Raw genomic sequence first — 17101 nt, forward strand, 5'->3', positions numbered from 1 at the left:
ATGTCGGTCGCGGTGGGCGTAGTCTTATATAGGAACAAGCAATCCGTCTAATGCAGATGGCTCTCCCAAGCTGAGACTAGCATGTTTGAGAATAGAATCTCCGCACCCGGGTATACACCGTCAGAGTGAAGCCGATGTTGGCCCGGCACAGTACCGAAGCCCTAGGTCTTGGTTTAGCATAGAAACGTGGGCCCCATGTATGGCCGGGTATTAGCGTTGGTGTCCACCATTTTGCGGAGAAAAGCAACGAGTCGTGCTATGCAGGGGTTAGATTTGGAGAGGAGTCCGGAAGAATTGCAGACGCGTAATATAGGAGGTGATAGATACACCAATCGGGTGTGACTGGGATAATTAGTATACAAGGTCCTCCGTGAATGGCAAGTTGCAAACATTCCAGGAATTAAAGTAGAGTGATCCGGCGCCACAAAGTCGTAAATCAGGCCAGCGTTGGACGATCGGCTCCGGTGCATGAAGATGTTTCACCTCTGGGATGTTCCCCACATTTGTAACAGTTGGAGTAAGCTTGACAGCTTTGTGGCCGGACTTTTTGCTCAATGAACATGTCTCCGAGGTCCAATTGAGTCTCTCCTTTTTGTACGGACTATGGTATGTGTTCATTTTCTGATTTATCCCGCGCAATGCCCAAGGGGGTTTGGGGGACGATAATTCCTCCGTCTTGGCGATTTCCTCCGTCGATCTTCAACAAACAGTTTGTTATTATCGCATCAATGAGATGCGAAGATCAGGTCCAGCCCATGATCTGAGAGTTACCCACCAGAGCTGTCAGATGAGATCCACTAGAAGTTCCGTGTTCGAAATAATTTCGGGGATTTGTTGGAGAAACATTGTTAGAAATATACTAATTGGCGTGTTTCATATAGAAAGGCCATAGAAGAAGAAATGGATGAGAATCTCTAAATGAATTCTACCCATTAAAACATTCTAGTCTATATAACGAGGTGTGGTATACAACAAGAAGGAAAAAGATGATCACACGGCTATAACCATTTTGAAAGATGATCCACTCCAATCTCGCCTAGAAAGCGACGGGGAGAGGGCGCTGCAGGTAGCCGCGCCACTCAGGCAGTGCACGGTCGTACTTGGGGCCGTGGTTCTTCTTCAGATCCTCGATAGCACTGGCGTACTTGATCAAGGTGGCCTCGGAGAAAGCAGTGTTCATGATAGCAAGGCCAAAGGGCATGCCCGAGACATCGCTGACGCCACCAGGAACAGTAATAACGGGGTATCCAGCCTGGGCGGCAATCTCAACGCTCTGGGCGACATCGGGAGGCACAAGGAGACCGTCGAGAGTACGGTTGCCGTGCTTCAAAGCAGCATCGATACCCTCCTCACGGGTAGTGCGCCGGCAGAACTCCAAAGCCTGGAAGTATGTCTCGTTCATAATGCCCTTGCTCTCAAGGGAAGCGATGAGACCGTCCTGGCCAGAGCCGAAGGCAGGGTGGATACCGGGCAGACCACCCTCGGAGCCGTAGTTATCGATGTTGTACTGGACGAGGTCCTCGACAGAGCGGACGTTAGTGTTCTCGACCTCGGACAGGTAGTCACGCAGGTTGTTGTAGAAGTCAACCTTGATGTAGGAGTAAGAGGACTCGTTGGAGTAGCCGCGGGTGGTGCCATAGTCCCAGTTCCAGCCGTCGGGCGAGACAATCTCCTTATAGTGGGGCAGCTCGGTGCCGTTGATGACGGTGGCGCCAGCGGACTCGATCAGCTTGACCAGATCAAGGAGCTGGGCGATTTGGTCGGCGTCGCCGAGGGCCCAGAAGGACTTCCAGGGAATACCGAAGACGGCGCCCTTAAGAGCGGTCTGGTTGCTCAGAAACTGGGTGTATCCACCGACGGGGGTGAGACCCTCCTGAGCGGAGGTGTAGTTGTCGCGGGGGTCAATGCCGTAGATGGCATCGAGGGCGTAAACAGCATCACGGACGGTCTTGCCGAAGGTGCCGACGGTGTCCTGGTGGGTCGATTCCGGGATGACACCAGCACGCGAGGTCAGACCGACGGTGGGCTTGATGCCAACAATAGAGTTGCGCTGAGCAGGGTTGATGACAGAGCCATCGGTCTCGGTTCCAAGAGCAATAGGCACCAGGTTAGCAGCGACAGCAACACCAGAGCCAGTGCTGCTACCACCGGGGTTAACGGTGAAGTTGTAAGCACTGCGGCACTGACCACCACGGGCACTGAAGCCTTCGGAGTAGTTGTTGGAGCGCATATCGGCCCACTCACTCAGAGCAGCCTTGCCGAGAAGCAGAGCACCGGCCTTGCGCATGCCGTGAACGACATGAGAATCACGGGGCACGACATTACCGAGAAGAGCCCAGCTGCCGGCAGTGGTCTCCAAACGATCCTTACTGGCGATGTTGTCCTTGACAATGAAGGGAATACCGTGAAGAGGACCACGGACAGTGCCTGCAGCACGCTCCTCATCGAGCTTCTTGGCAATGGTGAAAGCATCCGGGTTCACTTGCAGGATAGCACTAGCAAGGCTGTTAGTCAACAATTTTGACGAGATTCAACATAACTAACATACTTCAAATAAGGCTGGGTCTGGTGGACACGGTCCATGTAGCACTCCAGCAACTGGACGCCAGTGAAAGTGCCATTCTTCAGCTCGGCTTGGATCTGATCGATCGTAGCCTCCTCCAGCTTGAAACCGTGACAGGGGCGCATAGCGAACTGTGCAGCGCCATTACCGCCCAGGCGAGGGAAGTCATAAAGGTAGGGATCGACGAGGATCTGGGAGTCGACCAAACAGTCGGACTCTTGAGCAATAACGGAGCTCACCAAGGCGAGACCGCTCACCAATGTTTGAATTAGAGGTGCCATGGTGATAATTAGATTGCCATGTGGCAGAAATGCCAATATTTTGGGGGAGTTCGTGCTGTTATACGGAGTACCCCCGACAACATACCGTGGATCCCTCGGTGCCCCTGCAGGTGACTAAGCACCAATAAACCCGCATTTGCAAAATATTCTCATTTCCGCTGTTTTCAATCTTTCGCACTTCCTTTGGGCTCCGTTCTTTCTATTTGATCTGCTTTGGGCGGCTTTTCTATTCTATCTTATCTTATTCCGTCCACATCTCCGCCAAACCATGGGAAGAAAATGTTCAAGGCGACCGAGATGGCCGAGTTGACCAAAATGGGCCGTTTAATTTGGAGATGTATCAATTAATCTATATGCTAGCGCGAAAAACTTTGGTACGGAGTAGTTGGCGGAACCGAAATTACCTGCCTCCAATTGCTCGTTTAACTGGATCCGAAGAAACAGCCGACTCCATCGAATGCTATCGTAACCGAGTGCGCTCCATTTGATCGGGCGATCGGGCTAGCAGCTCGGGAAGTCTCGACCCGGAACATTTGAACTCGGAGGGACCTGAAATGTCATCATTAGAAACTGATTCCTCAATTCCTAGCCTCTAGAAGAAAGACTGAAAATGAAGGTCGGTCCTTAATAGAGAGTATAGAGGTGAAGAGGTGAAGAGGAGAAGGGACATAGCTCAATTTCAATTTCTAAGAGCACCCGCGATCGATCGAATCAGATCCACAGTCCGGAGTACGGAGTAGAAAATGTCTCTTGATTGGTTGCCTCGTGCCAGAGATTCTGCGACTAGCTCGGATTCCTCGGCCCATGCATTGCGTGGTGTAGATTTTGATTGAGCATGTCGCATACGGGGGCCTATGAAGTCCCAGAATATCCGGAAGACGGTGGAAAAGCAAGCCGCTTGGAGTCAAGGCGTGTGCTAACCGATTTTTCACGTGAAAGACGCAGATCGGATTAGTTCAGCAGACTTAGGGCTTGTCTTGATCTGTTGCTACTCTTCTATACTCCGTACTCCGAACTCAGTTGCAGAATATTACCCCGACGGCTGATTCTATTATTCACCAGAAAGTTTAATGTGAAGAATGCAACCCTGAAACCCGGGAGCTTCTCCATAAGCTTCGATTACGCCTTTGAACCCGCGGTTCCGGAGGTTTATATGGCTGGTACAGAGTTCCCGTTGGCCACTGGCATCCTGTTCCCTTTGAATTATTGAATGTTAAGACCCGCTTCGAGAAAATTATGAGAATTATGCCATTATTATCTTCCCGGGGTCATACAACGTCCCAGACCTTGCCCTGTGATGTCGTTATGTGCAAGGTCTCCTTCATCTATATTCTTCTATCTCTACCAATTCTGATCATGTCACTTTGAAACCTGGAATGACTGTCCCCGTCGATATCCTTGCTGCAGATGCAGCAGGGAGAATCCCTAGCGGGGTCTCGCTCCAATACCTAGCAGAGTCTCGCGATAGGTCCGCCATTGTGGGAATCATTTTCATGGTATGCTTCACGGGCTTGTTGATGATTGTACGTCTATATGCCCGGGTGTTCATTGTGAAGAAGACTGGTCTGGACGATGCATTGGCCATCCTGACATTGGTAAGATCATCCACTTTTCACCCCAGATCTGCACAGTTAGTGCATCGCCCTCGAGCCGTGCGCGATAGAATGGCCTATGAATAGTTACAAAAACATAATCCACTAACAATGGCCCCCATAGATGCTCTACATTGCCTTTGTCATCCTCTCCATCGTCCTGATCAACTTGGGAAGCGGTCGTCATATCGAATACATCCAATATGTGCTATCACTTCCCACGGTCCGCGAAACTGAAGTCCTCGACTTCGTCGCCCACATTCTCTACACAACGGCTCTTTTCCTATGTCGTCTCTCCGGTCTAGCCTTCTACTTCCGGCTGACAGCCCGCTCATCAAAACTCAACCTGAGCATCATCATCGCCGCGCCGCTCCTTCTCGCCGCATACCTACCACAACTCTTCCTCCTGATCTTCCACTGCAAGCCGGTAACAGGACTCTGGCCCTACGAGTGGCAGGAGGAGCCAAAGACCTACAAGTGTCTCTCATGGGGACTCGTCTACTCCGTGAACTCAGGGCTATCGCTCGCATGTGACATGCTGATGTTCGTGATCCCGGCCGTACTCATCAAGGGACTGCACGTCTCTTTAGAAAAAAAGATCAAGCTATCATTTGTGATGTTCCCCGGTATTTTGTGAGTTCCCACCCCAAAATTCTTATTCACCAAGCCCCACAAAACTAACAATACACAGCGTTATCGTGATCTCCGCAATCCGCGTTTGGCTCGTAGCCGCAGGTCAATGGGACTCCGACGGCAGCTGGGCCTACAATCCGATGCTGTGCGTCGAGAGCGCCGAGATTGCTGGAACCCTAGTCGCGCTCTCGGTGCCAGCGGTGAAGCCCGTCTTCGGAAACCTATTCGCACACATGGCCGAGTATACGTCCAGCCACACGCGCTCGCGCTCGCGGTCCACAAAACTGCACAGCCTCGGCCATTCTAAAACTATTCCCAGTGCCGCGATCTCCACCAATCGGGATAGCAAGCGTCTCATTAACTGGTCTAAAATTGGGATGGACGATTATGAGATGATGCCTTCTGAGGTCTCGGTTTCGAGGGATATCTTAGGTGGATCGAGGGGGAGTGATCGCAGTGAAGAGGCGAGGCATAAGATGCACGGTTCGCGGAGTCCCGGGATTCGGGTCACGAATGAGGTTAATATTACTCGCGCGCAGGAGAGTGAGGTTAGGGTTGAAACCCCCAGGTCTAGGGGGAGTTAGTGGTTTCTTTTCTTTTGTTCCAATCTGTAAATAGATATATACTAGACGACTTATATCATGTAAAAAGTATTTCTTCGGGTAGCCTACGCGCCCTACATACATGGCATTGACTGCGCATTTTCTTTCTTTATCAGCCAATAGTCTATGAACAACCTGGTCATCCAGTTTTTTGTCGCCGTGGCTTGAGAGTATCAAGCATGAAACGAATGACCGAAGCATTATAGCCAAAGCCCCGGTTTCCCTTGGTTGAAAACAGCCCTCGATATGTTCGTGTTTGAGAATAAAACTCGTGATGTCTCGCCGCTGTCTAACGGCGAAGCGCTATATTTGGGACGTTTTAATAACGGAAATGTGATAGACATCATTTGCAACAGCAGTATCTAGAGCCACGCATAAATAAAGCCTTCTGTCTCGACAGGAATCTCGACAGGAATATCACCATCTTCAACCTCATCTATCATCATCTATCCTCATCTGAGCCCAGCTCAAGTTATCAAATCTACAACCTCAATATCTACCTTGTTGCCGATACCATGTCTTCAAGAGCTGGTCTTGCCAGCCGTCAAGCTGCTGGTTCTCAAATCAGACAAGCACCTCCACTCAACCCTCCACGCTCGTATCTCAGAGTCCCCCTCGATACACCCATCACTCCACTCGTGTCCTGCCATGGAAACAGCCATATCAACTTTCCAAAAACCATCAAAGATTACTACCAGCTCGATTCGATGACACTCGACAGTCTGATGGTGTTTTTCAGTCAAATCCGTCCCGAAACCGCAGATACTAGACGGTATCCCACGATTGTCGCTCCATGGCTCACGTGGGATTACGAGCGGGAAGGGTGGCAGACAGACGTTATCGATATCGAAAGCAAGCGCTGCAGGTTCGGCGAGTTCATCGGTTTAACCGATGAGCTTGTGGATCCCAAACTCCTCAACCTGCGAAGATTGCATGCGGAGCGTGACAAGCCCGTGCAAACCCCCTCTGGTGAAACGCCCTCCGGTGCGGGTGCTGTGCAAAGGCCAATGATGAGACGGGAGAAACGAAAGGGGCTTTTCAGGCGGCTTCCTTTTGGTAAATAGTGGCGTTGGTAATTTCTTTTTTTGGGAGTCGTTTGTCGTTGGAGGCGTTAAATAGTGTGGCGCTTATTTTGTTTTAGTGAGACATGAAATGATTTGACTTTCTGGCCTGAGTTGGATTATTATTCGGCGCTTATACTGTTGGTGTTATTGTGGAGATCACTCTACTCCTCCTGCGTGAATAAATAGTTGCGTAAGAAGGAGAGATTAGCTTCATACAATATCAAGACTCGGTCGTTCGAGTATCATCATTGATTAAAATTCCTGGAGCAGGCTCAAATACAATGTTGTCATTTGCCAAAATGAAGGAGCCAATCTCTTTAGGGTGTTGTTCGAGCTGTTGAATAATCAATCCTGGTGATTACCAACCTGATCAATAATAGAGATGATTCTAGTGCGAAGATATTTACGATCAACGTATTGTCATGATGAAAATTTGATGTATAAAAGTGTAAGAACACTTGTTTTTCTAGAGAATGAAATATCTTGAATTTGACCTGTCCCAGTGAACCTTGGCCAAACACGTTCATAACTCTTACGATCCAGAATGACCCTCAAATACCTCATTACAGGAGCGACTGGAGGCCTCGGTGCCGGAGTCCTGTCCTACCTTGTTGCGAATGTCCCACCGTCAGAGTATGCTGCAGCGTCCTCGAAAGAGGAAAATCGCAAACAATTCGAAGACCGAGGGATCGCATTCCGAATAGCAAGTTACGACGACCCTCAGACATTAGAGACCGCATTCGAAGACGTAGAGAACCTCTTCTTCGTCAGTACCAACACCTTCGACATCGAGAAGCGGCGGAAGCAACACCAAAACTTCGTGGAAGCAGCGAAGAAGATGAACGTGAAACATGCAAGTCATCAATCTCCCCACGCAACCATCCCAGCTAACATCAAAGCCACAGGTATGGTATACATCTCTCGCATTCGGCGGATACAATTCCGACTCCAAGGCAGCTGTTCAACAAGGCCATCTGATGACAGAGGAAATGATGAAACAGTAAGCTAAGCCCCGACCGTGACAATGCAGTCACTAACCCCAGCCAGGGCCGGTATCAACTTCACCTCTATCCGTGAGGGTCTGTACACAGACGCCTTCCCGATCTTCATGGGCTGGTATCCGAGCACATCGACCGTCTACCTGCCCTCCGACGGATCGATTGCCTTTACACTGCGGTCGGAGTTAGGCGAAGCTAACGCGCGACTGATGATCCGGGGTGGACACGATCGAGAAATCGTGCTGCTTACTGCGCAGCAGACTATCACATTCTCTGAGATTGTGGATCTGATCAACGAGACGACCGGCCGAAATGTTCAGATCGAGCTTGTCTCCCCGGAGGAGTTTGTGCAGTTGAAGACAGCTACCGACGAGGGCGGGAAGTCGGAAGGGTTCTTCCAGGCACTGTTGTCATGGTACGAGGGTATTTCAAAGGGGGAAACGGGTACGATTGATCCGCTCATGGCGGATGTGCTGGCACGTCAACCAGTGCCGCCGCTTGAGGCTCTTCGGGCTTTCTTGACGGAGAATCGGGACTATGAGTGGCATCAAAACTACGTTAATCGCAGTTAGTTGTTGACTGTAATAGTTGGATATATAGTATGACAATTGTCGCGGTTTCCAATGGCTAATAAGTTCAACCCCACCGGGCAACGGGCCAACGGGATGACCTCATGACCTCTGCCCAGTGGATGGCTGAGTCATCACTCGAGCTCCCCTACATAGTTACGTCATCCCATACCAAGTGGGTCCCTAGTTACATAGTCTCCAGTTGATCAAGCACGGGCTTTAGATACTCCCCAGAAGCGCTGGAGTGTTCGGCAAATTCGGCTGTCTATAGATTAGCGATTGACTATCCGAAGCATGAACTGAATTATTACCATCCTCAGTCCCATCTAGGACAATCTCATACATCTTTCCACTTAGGAGAATGGTTGCAGGGCTTGTATTAGAATCAGACTGACGGGGAAATTGGGCCGGGACATGGAGACGAGGATAACTCGATGGCGCTAGAATGGAACACATTACTAGTTAATATATGGCCAACTTCTATAGATAGAAGAGTCTCACTAAGGCCAAAGTGTTTTGTGTCATGGAAAAATGTCAGTTTACACCGGTCTCTCGTTGATGCTGTTGAGCTAGCATCACGAAAAGCTTCTCCGACGGATGGGGAAATGAGCACATAGGCTTGGCCAGGGTTCCCTATAACCACGGGAACCTTCTCGGAGACCGGTCTGCCTGTTGCATCAAGGGCGATGAATTCAGTGGCGATATGGTGGAAATGGCGAGTTGGAGAATCTCTGGCCAGGGCCCGCGAAAGGGGGCGAACAGCATTGCGGAACATGAATACAGCCATCAGTAGAGAAGATCTAGAGAACCAATCAATGTGGAGATGATAATCTGATGCTATCTGGGCTACTCCATAGAGGATAAGTCAAGGGAAGAAAAACAGCTCACCGCCCTATTCAATAGCCGGCCTCTTTCCTTGATAACAACAGTAGGGTGGTTAGCCTTTTCGCTATGTAGTCTTTTAATGGGCTTTCTTAATGTCTTTCTTGTAAATCTCTTCTCTCCTTTCTTAAGCTTTCTAGATTGAGGGTATCAAACGGTAGAAAAAGGCTTAAAGTGGGAAAATGACTTCTTATAGTTACATATAAGCTTCCGTATAGTTAGTATACAGTACCTACATATTTTTCAGTGGCTCAGGACATACACCGATCCTAACAACCCATACTAGCCGGTGGTGACCAGCTAGCTACGTACTTTATACTCCCTTCACTCCGTATGTGCATATGTTGTAGTATCGCTTCTGCTAATGATCCATTGAGTCGGCCGGAGGAGCCGTTCTCCCGTCTCGGCAACCAGGAAGTAGCATTGAAGCCTGAGGCATCCATTTTTTGTGGATTTCGACCTGGGCGCAATCACTGATCAATGGAGGATTGGAGTGGTTAAATGGGATGATTGATGTATTTTCTGAATGAGATTTCATTGTCATTTCCAATTGACCAAGATTGAATCCATATATAGCCATATCACTGTGCAGTGTTCGCAGTAGCCAAATTCCTGGACCTCCAAGTCGACGCCGTGTCCGCCCGAGGCTTGTAAACACCTCTGTTCTGATTGGCTGATATCCGCTGATGTCAGCATCTAGACACCCGTCAAACCCGAGGTTACTAGCGAGACACCTTCGACCTCATTTCCTTGAAGATCTCTGTTGGTTTGTGACACTCGACTTCGTCGTCGCTAGCTTAGACACTTCTGAAACCTCTCCTCTCTTCCTCATCTCTGTGCTATCAATCCCAATCTCCTCACCCTCTTCATCCTCTCTTTCCTATTCACATCGGTGTTTTTTTCACATTTCCGATTACCCGTCATGGCCTCCCTCCGTACCACTTCGCGATTGTTCGCGGCGTCGCGGCCGATGTTCCGCCCTGCCTTCGCTCGCACCTATGCGACCGTCGAGCCTACTCCCACCGTGCAACCCAAGATCAAGACCTTCAAGGTCTACCGCTGGAACCCGGACCACCCCAGCGAGAAGCCCCAGATGCAGTCCTACGAGCTCGATCTGAACAAGACCGGACCCATGATGCTTGACGCGCTCATCCGGATAAAGAACGAGCTCGACCCTACCCTCACTTTCCGCAGATCTTGCCGTGAGGGTATCTGCGGTTCTTGCGCCATGAACATCGACGGTGTCAACACTCTCGCCTGCTTGTGTATGTATCTGGATCCGCACGCCCGAGATGTCATAGCATCCGACAGCTTCCGACTGAATGCTAATCCTTTGTCTGTATAGGCCGCATTCCTACCGATACCAAGACCGAGTCGCGCATCTACCCTTTGCCTCACACCTACGTCGTCAAGGATCTGGTCCCTGATTTGACCCACTTCTACAAGCAATACAAGTCCATCAAGCCATATCTCCAGCGCGATACTCACACCGCAGATGTGAGTTATTTTATATGCCAGCATCACCTCCAAAAACTAACAATTTTGCCAGGGTCTCGAAAACCGCCAATCCCCCGAGGATCGCAGAAAGCTTGACGGTCTCTACGAATGCATTCTGTGCGCTTGCTGCTCAACCTCCTGCCCGTCGTACTGGTGGAACAGCGAGGAGTACCTTGGACCCGCCATTCTGCTCCAGTCCTTCCGTTGGTTGATCGATTCCCGTGACGAGAGAACCGCCGAGCGCAAGGCCGCTCTCGACAACAGCATGAGCGTCTACCGTTGCCACACCATTCTCAACTGCACACGGACTTGCCCCAAGGGCCTGAACCCAGGTCGCGCAATTGCCGAGATCAAGAAGATGTTGGCCGTCTAGAGTTGTGGATATAAAACGGAGTACCGCGGAATTTTCTTTTCTGTCCAATGCCTTTCCTCTGTCTCTCTATTTCCTGTTTTCTTTTCCCTTTTTCCCCGACTATTTCACGGATGTTTCTATAGGTGTAAATTGTGAACTTTGTTTCTTACAGGAATGCACTAGTAGTCCATTCGGTTGTATGATGATAGCGCATCCTATACATTTGTATTGTACCAATCAATCAATCAATCAATCAATCAATCAGGTGTCTGGAATTTCCGTATGAGTCCACTATATCTGCAATCAATATTGATCAACACCGCGGTATTCCTTCATGACATGCTAAGCGAATCCCAGAACACTTATCCCTCTAGGCTTACTCGGCTATATATTCTCCCACGCTAACACCACTAGCACGCTAAAAAGGCCCGGCATTGCATCCACAAATCATAATGCGGACACGAGCGATACTCAACTGGGCTGTTAGCACAGTTGGTAGTGCGCCCGCTTCGCATAATTGCGAGCGTGCGGGAGGTCCTGGTTTCGATTACCAGATAGTCCATTGTCTTGTACATCTTTTTGGCTCGAATTTTCCTGCATTTTTCTTACCTTTTTGCTTTGTCCTCTTCCCGGCTGCAGCTAAAAGCGGGCTATAAAATCCAACACTTCAAGCGGGATTCCCATTGGGCCGCTCGGATGGCGGGCTTACGCGGGAAGTGCCCAGTTATCAGCCAATGCACCGCACGTCACATCCTTTCGAACCAGCGGCGCTCCATTGTTTCCGGCGCTGATGGACAAGGAGGATTGTGCCCGAGTCGAAGCTAGCGTTTGATGCGCCTGCACCTGCACAGTGGGTGAAATGAGATTATTCGACGAATGGCAGCTCTATATAGTACCTTAGCGACCTGCCGGGCCGTGATAATATCCACAATATGGTTGTGTTTTCTAAATAAGCATGTTGAATCAGGAAAGAGATGAATTGTACACTAACTATGCACTGTCTACTCCGTATGCACCACCGATCTCGTGCGTCGCGCCTCTCTTTTAATCTAAACCCATGTCCTCACCCCTCCTATATAATACATGGCCCTCGCTCCTCTTCCTCGCTATCAGTGAGCCGGTTCGACTATAATGGATTCCTTGATACTATACGTGGCATTGCCGCTGGGACTACTGGCCTTGCGCACTGTGTACCATCTGTACTTCCATCCGCTATCTAAGTTTCCCGGTCCAAAACTCGCGGCTGCAACCTTTCTCTACGAGTTCTACTACGATGTGATCAAAAGCGGCATGTACATCTGGGAGATTGAGCGCATGCACGAGAAATATGGTGAGTATACAGATCCGTCAATATCAACCATAAAAGCCAGAGGACAACCCCTCATACCTCATCCAGGCCCAATCGTGCGCATCAACCCACGAGAAATACACATCAAAGACTCAACCTACTACGACGAAATCCACGCCGGCGCCTCGCACAAACGCTCTAAAGACCCCAAATACGCCGTAGCCTTTGGCGCGCCCTACTCTCTCGTGGGAACAATAACCCACGACCACCACCGCTTCCGCCGCGGCCTGCTGAGCAGCTATTTCTCCAAGCGCTCGGTGGTGAACCTTGGCCCGTCCATCCACGACAAAGTGGACAAACTAATCGCGCGCTTCGAGCAAGCCCACCAAGCCGGCGACGTGCTGCACCTACAACTAGACTTTGCTGCGCTGACCGCAGATGTCATTACCGACTACTGCTACGGCTGGAGCTACGGCTACCTAGATGGTGAGAAGGGGTCGCGGAGTAACGACCTCGTCGACGCGGTCAATGGGCTGATGGTTATGTTCCATATCAACCGGTTCTTCCCGTTCCTTATTTCCATTTTCAGGAATGCGCCGCCTACCCTGGTGCGCTGGCTGCAGCCGCACATGGCGGATTTGTTTGATTTGAAGAATAGGCTTCGACAGCAGGCGGATGATACTCTGCAGAAACAGAGTGTACGGAAGGTCGATACTGAGGGGAGGTCGACTATATTTGATGCGTTGACTAGTTTGGATTTGCCAGAGAATGAGAGGACGCTTGATCGGCTGGAAGATGAGTCTGCGCTGCTGCTTGGTGCTGGTACGGAGACTACGGCTAGGGCTATCACTGTCGCGATGTTTCATCTCATCGACAAGCAGGATATCATGGCGAAGCTGCGGGCGGAGCTGAAGACTGTGTTGGCGACACCGCTATCCAAGGCTTCGTGGGCGGAGTTGGAGAAATTGCCATACTTGGTGAGTTATTGTTTCTGATCCCTTTGTTACTTCCGTTGTGGATTGCTGATTTCGTCATTCCCTGGACTAGACGGGTGTCGTCAATGAAGGTCTGCGTCTCAGCCACGGCATGACAGCCCGGTTGGCACGTGTTTCACCGACTGAACCCATGCTCTATCAGGATTGGGTTATCCCTGCAGGAGTAAGTAAATGATACTGGCTACTGGCTTACTGGCTCTAATCTTCCGGTTCGATTATTGGGAGTGACACATGACGGCAAACCTAAAGCCGACTTTTTTGGGGGATGCTGCTGATACTATGCATTGCAGACTCCTGTCAGTCAGTCGAACTACTTCGTCCATATGGATCCCACGCTCTTCCCTGAGCCGGAGAAATTTGACCCAGAGCGTTGGATCCGCGCTACGGCGAATGGCGAGTATCTGAGTAGGTATATCGTCTCATTTACCAAGGGGAGCAGACAGTGTCTGGGAATGAAGTGAGTTGTGCATATGTATCTGCCTGATTTTATACTAAGATTTTATCTAGTCTTGCCTATGCGGAGATCTACTTATCTTTGGCACATATCGCTCGTCGCATTGACTTCGCACTGTATGAAACTACTGCTGATAATATCTGTGTGTATCGTGATATGGGAATTGGGTGTCCGGAGGTTGGGTTGTTTGGTGTTAGGGCTACGGTTGAGGGACTTGTAGAGGAATAAGGTTGTGTTACTGTGGGCTGTGCAAGTTTCCTCTGTGATCATGGTCATGATAATATAGGAGAGTGAAGCTTGTACTTTTGTCGATATTAAGGGTCTTCTGCGGTGCTATTTGACTTGCGTGTTGGTTATGCAGGTAACCGCGTTGTGGGGTATGTTTCACTTGGTGAGGTACTGCATGACTGAATGATGACGGATATTTCATTATGATGGTTTTGGATGTATTCAATTACGCGATGTAACGGATGCACTTGCGACGATATTTATTGCATATGTAAAGTCAACCTCTTTTTTAAAATTGACTCTAGATGGTCTATCATTGTAAATCCGCCAAACATCAACTGAACTGAGTAGTAGACAATATATTTTAACCAGCCTCTGTCCATATTAAGATCATCAAAGTAGGGCTAGTATCGGGATCATACTCATGATGGAACGTAACAGACTTCAACACTCTATGAAATATGATATCTAAAAACACAGATCAGATCTGACGCTATCCTGCGAATGTGTGACAACAACGCAGAAATTAAAAAGTACATCCAATCAATTCCAATGCAAAGTAAGTTCGGGATATCATGTACTGGTTGGCTGGTGGTGCAAGGGGGGTTGCTAGGGGATACCTCCTGCGTGCCAGAATATCCCCTACACATTCATCACCCTTTGAACCAAGTTTTGACGGGGGTTGATCACCTTTTGTGTATGGGGTACGGAGTAGACGTCTCCCTGAATTATACCTGGCACAGTACTAGTATACAACATAATCTGTTCTTCCTAGGGGTCATCCGGGACCATCCGCCTAAGATAGCTAAGATAGAAAATGAGCAACAATCTACTTTAGAAACCTATCACCCTCATTGTATTGCTTTAACCTACGTATTCTTCGCTCGCATCTATGAGGGAACTGAAGGGAGCTTTATGTGTACAATGTCACATTACCTCCGTCATCCACCCGTTGGGTTTGCACGCTTTGACTACGTAAAATGTTGATCGTTAGATTAATCTCCAGCCTCCGACAAGCTATCCTCTTTCCTGGGCAGGTCCCCGAGGCGATCATTCCACAGGAGCATACACGGCACATGGAACCCTTTGCAACCCTCCGATAGGCATAGCTCCCTGCTATGTAGTCGTCATCTCAGCGATGTTGATCACTATTAATGAGAGCGCGAGGCATGGAAGATACAAAACAACAGTTTATCCAAAGCCTTACATCGCCTACATAAACGCTAGTACAACCCTGTCTACAACTATCAGCCAGTCTTTCATTTGCTTCTCTGACCATCTATACTCTCATTTATTCCCGAAGACCCACCCAGGCCACTTAACCAAAAATGCACGTCTCATACATCTCCCTGGCGTTCTTCGCCGTCGGCGCCATCGCCGCGCCCGCCGCTCCCAAGCCCAGCAATGACTTCGGAGACATCACTGGCGGCTTCCCTTTCAACCCAACCGGCTCCTCCAGCATTGAAGACAGTGATGAGGGATTCGGCAACTCCTTCCCCTCCGCCCTCGACGCAATGCACCAGGCTTTGGCCGAGAAGCAGCAGTCCGCTGAGGCCGCTCAGCATGCATCGACCTCCCATACTGCGGTACCCAAGTCCACCCACGCAGTACAGAACTTCCCGGCTCCTGTCGTCTCCCAGGCCTCAAGTCTCTCTCAGGCCACCCCTGTCGCCTCGCAAGCTCCTGTGATTTCCAAGGCTGCCTCTACCACCGCCATCCCTACTCCATCCCACGGCGTCATCCCTACTCCCAAGGGCAGCTCTGCTTCTCCTTCCTCTAGCGCAACTCCCTCCCCTAGCCCAACTGCCCCCGCTGGCCCTCTTAGCGGCCTTGTCAATGGAATTCCCATTGTTGGAGGTCTCGTTCACGGTCCCCTGGCTGGCCTCGGTCTCCGTCGTTGAGATTAGTGTTAATGTGATGTGACTATTGCCTTATGCACTCTTCTTTCTTTCTTTCTTTGTACTTCAGTACCTCTGTCAATGGCTTGGTGCTTTTCCTTTTCCTTTTCTTTCTTTTTTTTTCTTGGCAATCATTCATATATCCAGTGACTTTAATTTATAAAATCTGTTTTGGCTCTTCATACATTCTTAGATCGATGATATTATGACATGAAATAAGACAACATCTTTAACTCGACGGGTATCTCCCCGCAGACCCCAAACGATCAATGCATCCCTCAACAGCCTTCTGCATAGCATTGGTCGCCTCCTCCAACAGCGTCGTCAAAGGCACCTTCCCAGCCATCTCTGCCTGCACCCTCACATACTCATTATTCAATACCTTATTGATATTGATCTTGCTAACTCCGCAATCTATACACTTCTTAAAGATCTCCTCGGTAAACGGATCCGCCCCGTGAAGCACGAGCCTAACCTCCCGACCAACAGCCTCATTAATAGACTTCAACCGCTCATACTCCAACTGAATACCGCGGGGCCCATACTCTCCATGAACATTCCCGAACGCAGGCGCAAGCCAATCAATCCCGGTGTTCACAAACTCCCGACTCTCCTCCGGTGTCGTAAGCAAACCCTCCAGATCAGCCGTATCAGCAACCCCATCCTCACCACCCTCAATCCGACCAGGCTCCGCCTCCGTCGCGATCCCCCGCGCATGGCAGTACTCCACCAGCTCGTGCGTCAAAGAAAGATTCTCCGCCTTCTCGTAGTGTGACATGTCAACCATGATGCTGTCGAACCCACCCAGGTCCGCCGCATACCGGATTATCTCGGGTGTTTGCGCGTGATCCATGTGCACGGTTATGGGCACCGTGGCTTTGCGCGCGGCTTCGGCTGCTGCGTGCACAAGTAGTCCGTCGGCATAGTGGATGGCCCACGGGAAGAGGAGGATCATGGCTGCGGAGCGCTTGGCTTCGGCGGCGCGGACGGTCGCAAGGATGCCTTCAACGTTGTAGCAGCACATTGCGGGGATGCCGTAATGGTTTGCGGAGGCATGGTCTAGGATGCGCAGGGCGCGATTTTCTTGGAGAGTCATTTTTGGTTTGGGATGGGTGGGGTTGAAGGTGAGGGCAAATGAGGGGTTTGTAGTTGAGGTTTACTGTAGACCGAGAGTCAGTAGTGTTATATAGTCTCGTTGTGTTGTC

The 17101-nt window shown here is 50.0% G+C and overlaps 9 protein-coding genes across 9 annotated transcripts; 6 read left to right on the forward strand and 3 right to left on the reverse strand.

Moving 5' to 3' along the window:
• Positions 1 to 1036: 1036 nt before the first annotated feature.
• LCP9604111_2357 (putative amidase) lies at positions 1037 to 2844 on the reverse strand (the record flags this gene model as incomplete). Its single annotated transcript, XM_039069825.1, has 2 exons — positions 1037 to 2495; positions 2549 to 2844. 2 exons carry the CDS (start codon positions 2842 to 2844, stop codon positions 1037 to 1039), a joined length of 1755 nt encoding a protein of 584 aa, XP_038932484.1.
• Positions 2845 to 4220: 1376 nt separating this feature from the next.
• On the forward strand, positions 4221 to 5616 carry LCP9604111_2358 (uncharacterized protein; the record flags this gene model as incomplete). The annotated part of the gene is made up of 4 exons (XM_039069826.1): positions 4221 to 4439; positions 4561 to 5069; positions 5128 to 5552; positions 5609 to 5616. 4 exons carry the CDS (start codon positions 4221 to 4223, stop codon positions 5614 to 5616), a joined length of 1161 nt encoding a protein of 386 aa, XP_038932485.1.
• A 570-nt stretch (positions 5617 to 6186) lies between these two features.
• Positions 6187 to 6735, forward strand: LCP9604111_2359 (uncharacterized protein; the record flags this gene model as incomplete). The annotated part of the gene is made up of 1 exon (XM_039069827.1): positions 6187 to 6735. One exon carries the CDS (start codon positions 6187 to 6189, stop codon positions 6733 to 6735), a length of 549 nt encoding a protein of 182 aa, XP_038932486.1.
• A 544-nt stretch (positions 6736 to 7279) lies between these two features.
• Positions 7280 to 8305, forward strand: LCP9604111_2360 (uncharacterized protein; the record flags this gene model as incomplete). The annotated part of the gene is made up of 3 exons (XM_039069829.1): positions 7280 to 7579; positions 7641 to 7735; positions 7783 to 8305. The coding sequence occupies 3 exons, from the start codon at positions 7280 to 7282 to the stop codon at positions 8303 to 8305; spliced, it is 918 nt and encodes a 305-aa protein (XP_038932487.1).
• A 184-nt stretch (positions 8306 to 8489) lies between these two features.
• Positions 8490 to 9089, reverse strand: LCP9604111_2361 (uncharacterized protein; the record flags this gene model as incomplete). Its single annotated transcript, XM_039069830.1, has 3 exons — positions 8490 to 8563; positions 8614 to 8742; positions 8804 to 9089. 3 exons carry the CDS (start codon positions 9087 to 9089, stop codon positions 8490 to 8492), a joined length of 489 nt encoding a protein of 162 aa, XP_038932488.1.
• Positions 9090 to 10106: 1017 nt separating this feature from the next.
• On the forward strand, positions 10107 to 11054 carry sdh2 (succinate dehydrogenase iron-sulfur protein subunit SDH2; the record flags this gene model as incomplete). The annotated part of the gene is made up of 3 exons (XM_039069831.1): positions 10107 to 10449; positions 10530 to 10681; positions 10734 to 11054. The coding sequence occupies 3 exons, from the start codon at positions 10107 to 10109 to the stop codon at positions 11052 to 11054; spliced, it is 816 nt and encodes a 271-aa protein (XP_038932489.1).
• A 1110-nt stretch (positions 11055 to 12164) lies between these two features.
• On the forward strand, positions 12165 to 13998 carry LCP9604111_2363 (cytochrome P450; the record flags this gene model as incomplete). The annotated part of the gene is made up of 5 exons (XM_039069832.1): positions 12165 to 12363; positions 12430 to 13298; positions 13369 to 13479; positions 13607 to 13773; positions 13824 to 13998. 5 exons carry the CDS (start codon positions 12165 to 12167, stop codon positions 13996 to 13998), a joined length of 1521 nt encoding a protein of 506 aa, XP_038932490.1.
• Positions 13999 to 15326: 1328 nt separating this feature from the next.
• LCP9604111_2364 (uncharacterized protein) lies at positions 15327 to 15899 on the forward strand (the record flags this gene model as incomplete). The annotated part of the gene is made up of 1 exon (XM_039069833.1): positions 15327 to 15899. The coding sequence occupies one exon, from the start codon at positions 15327 to 15329 to the stop codon at positions 15897 to 15899; it is 573 nt and encodes a 190-aa protein (XP_038932491.1).
• Positions 15900 to 16125: 226 nt separating this feature from the next.
• Positions 16126 to 16992, reverse strand: LCP9604111_2365 (class II fructose-bisphosphate aldolase; the record flags this gene model as incomplete). Its single annotated transcript, XM_039069834.1, has 1 exon — positions 16126 to 16992. The coding sequence occupies one exon, from the start codon at positions 16990 to 16992 to the stop codon at positions 16126 to 16128; it is 867 nt and encodes a 288-aa protein (XP_038932492.1).
• Between the last annotated feature and the right edge of the window lie 109 nt (positions 16993 to 17101).

This window comes from Penicillium roqueforti, assembly GCF_015533775.1.
Source record: "Penicillium roqueforti strain LCP96 04111 chromosome Unknown scaffold_02, whole genome shotgun sequence".
Lineage (NCBI taxonomy): Eukaryota > Fungi > Ascomycota > Eurotiomycetes > Eurotiales > Aspergillaceae > Penicillium > Penicillium roqueforti.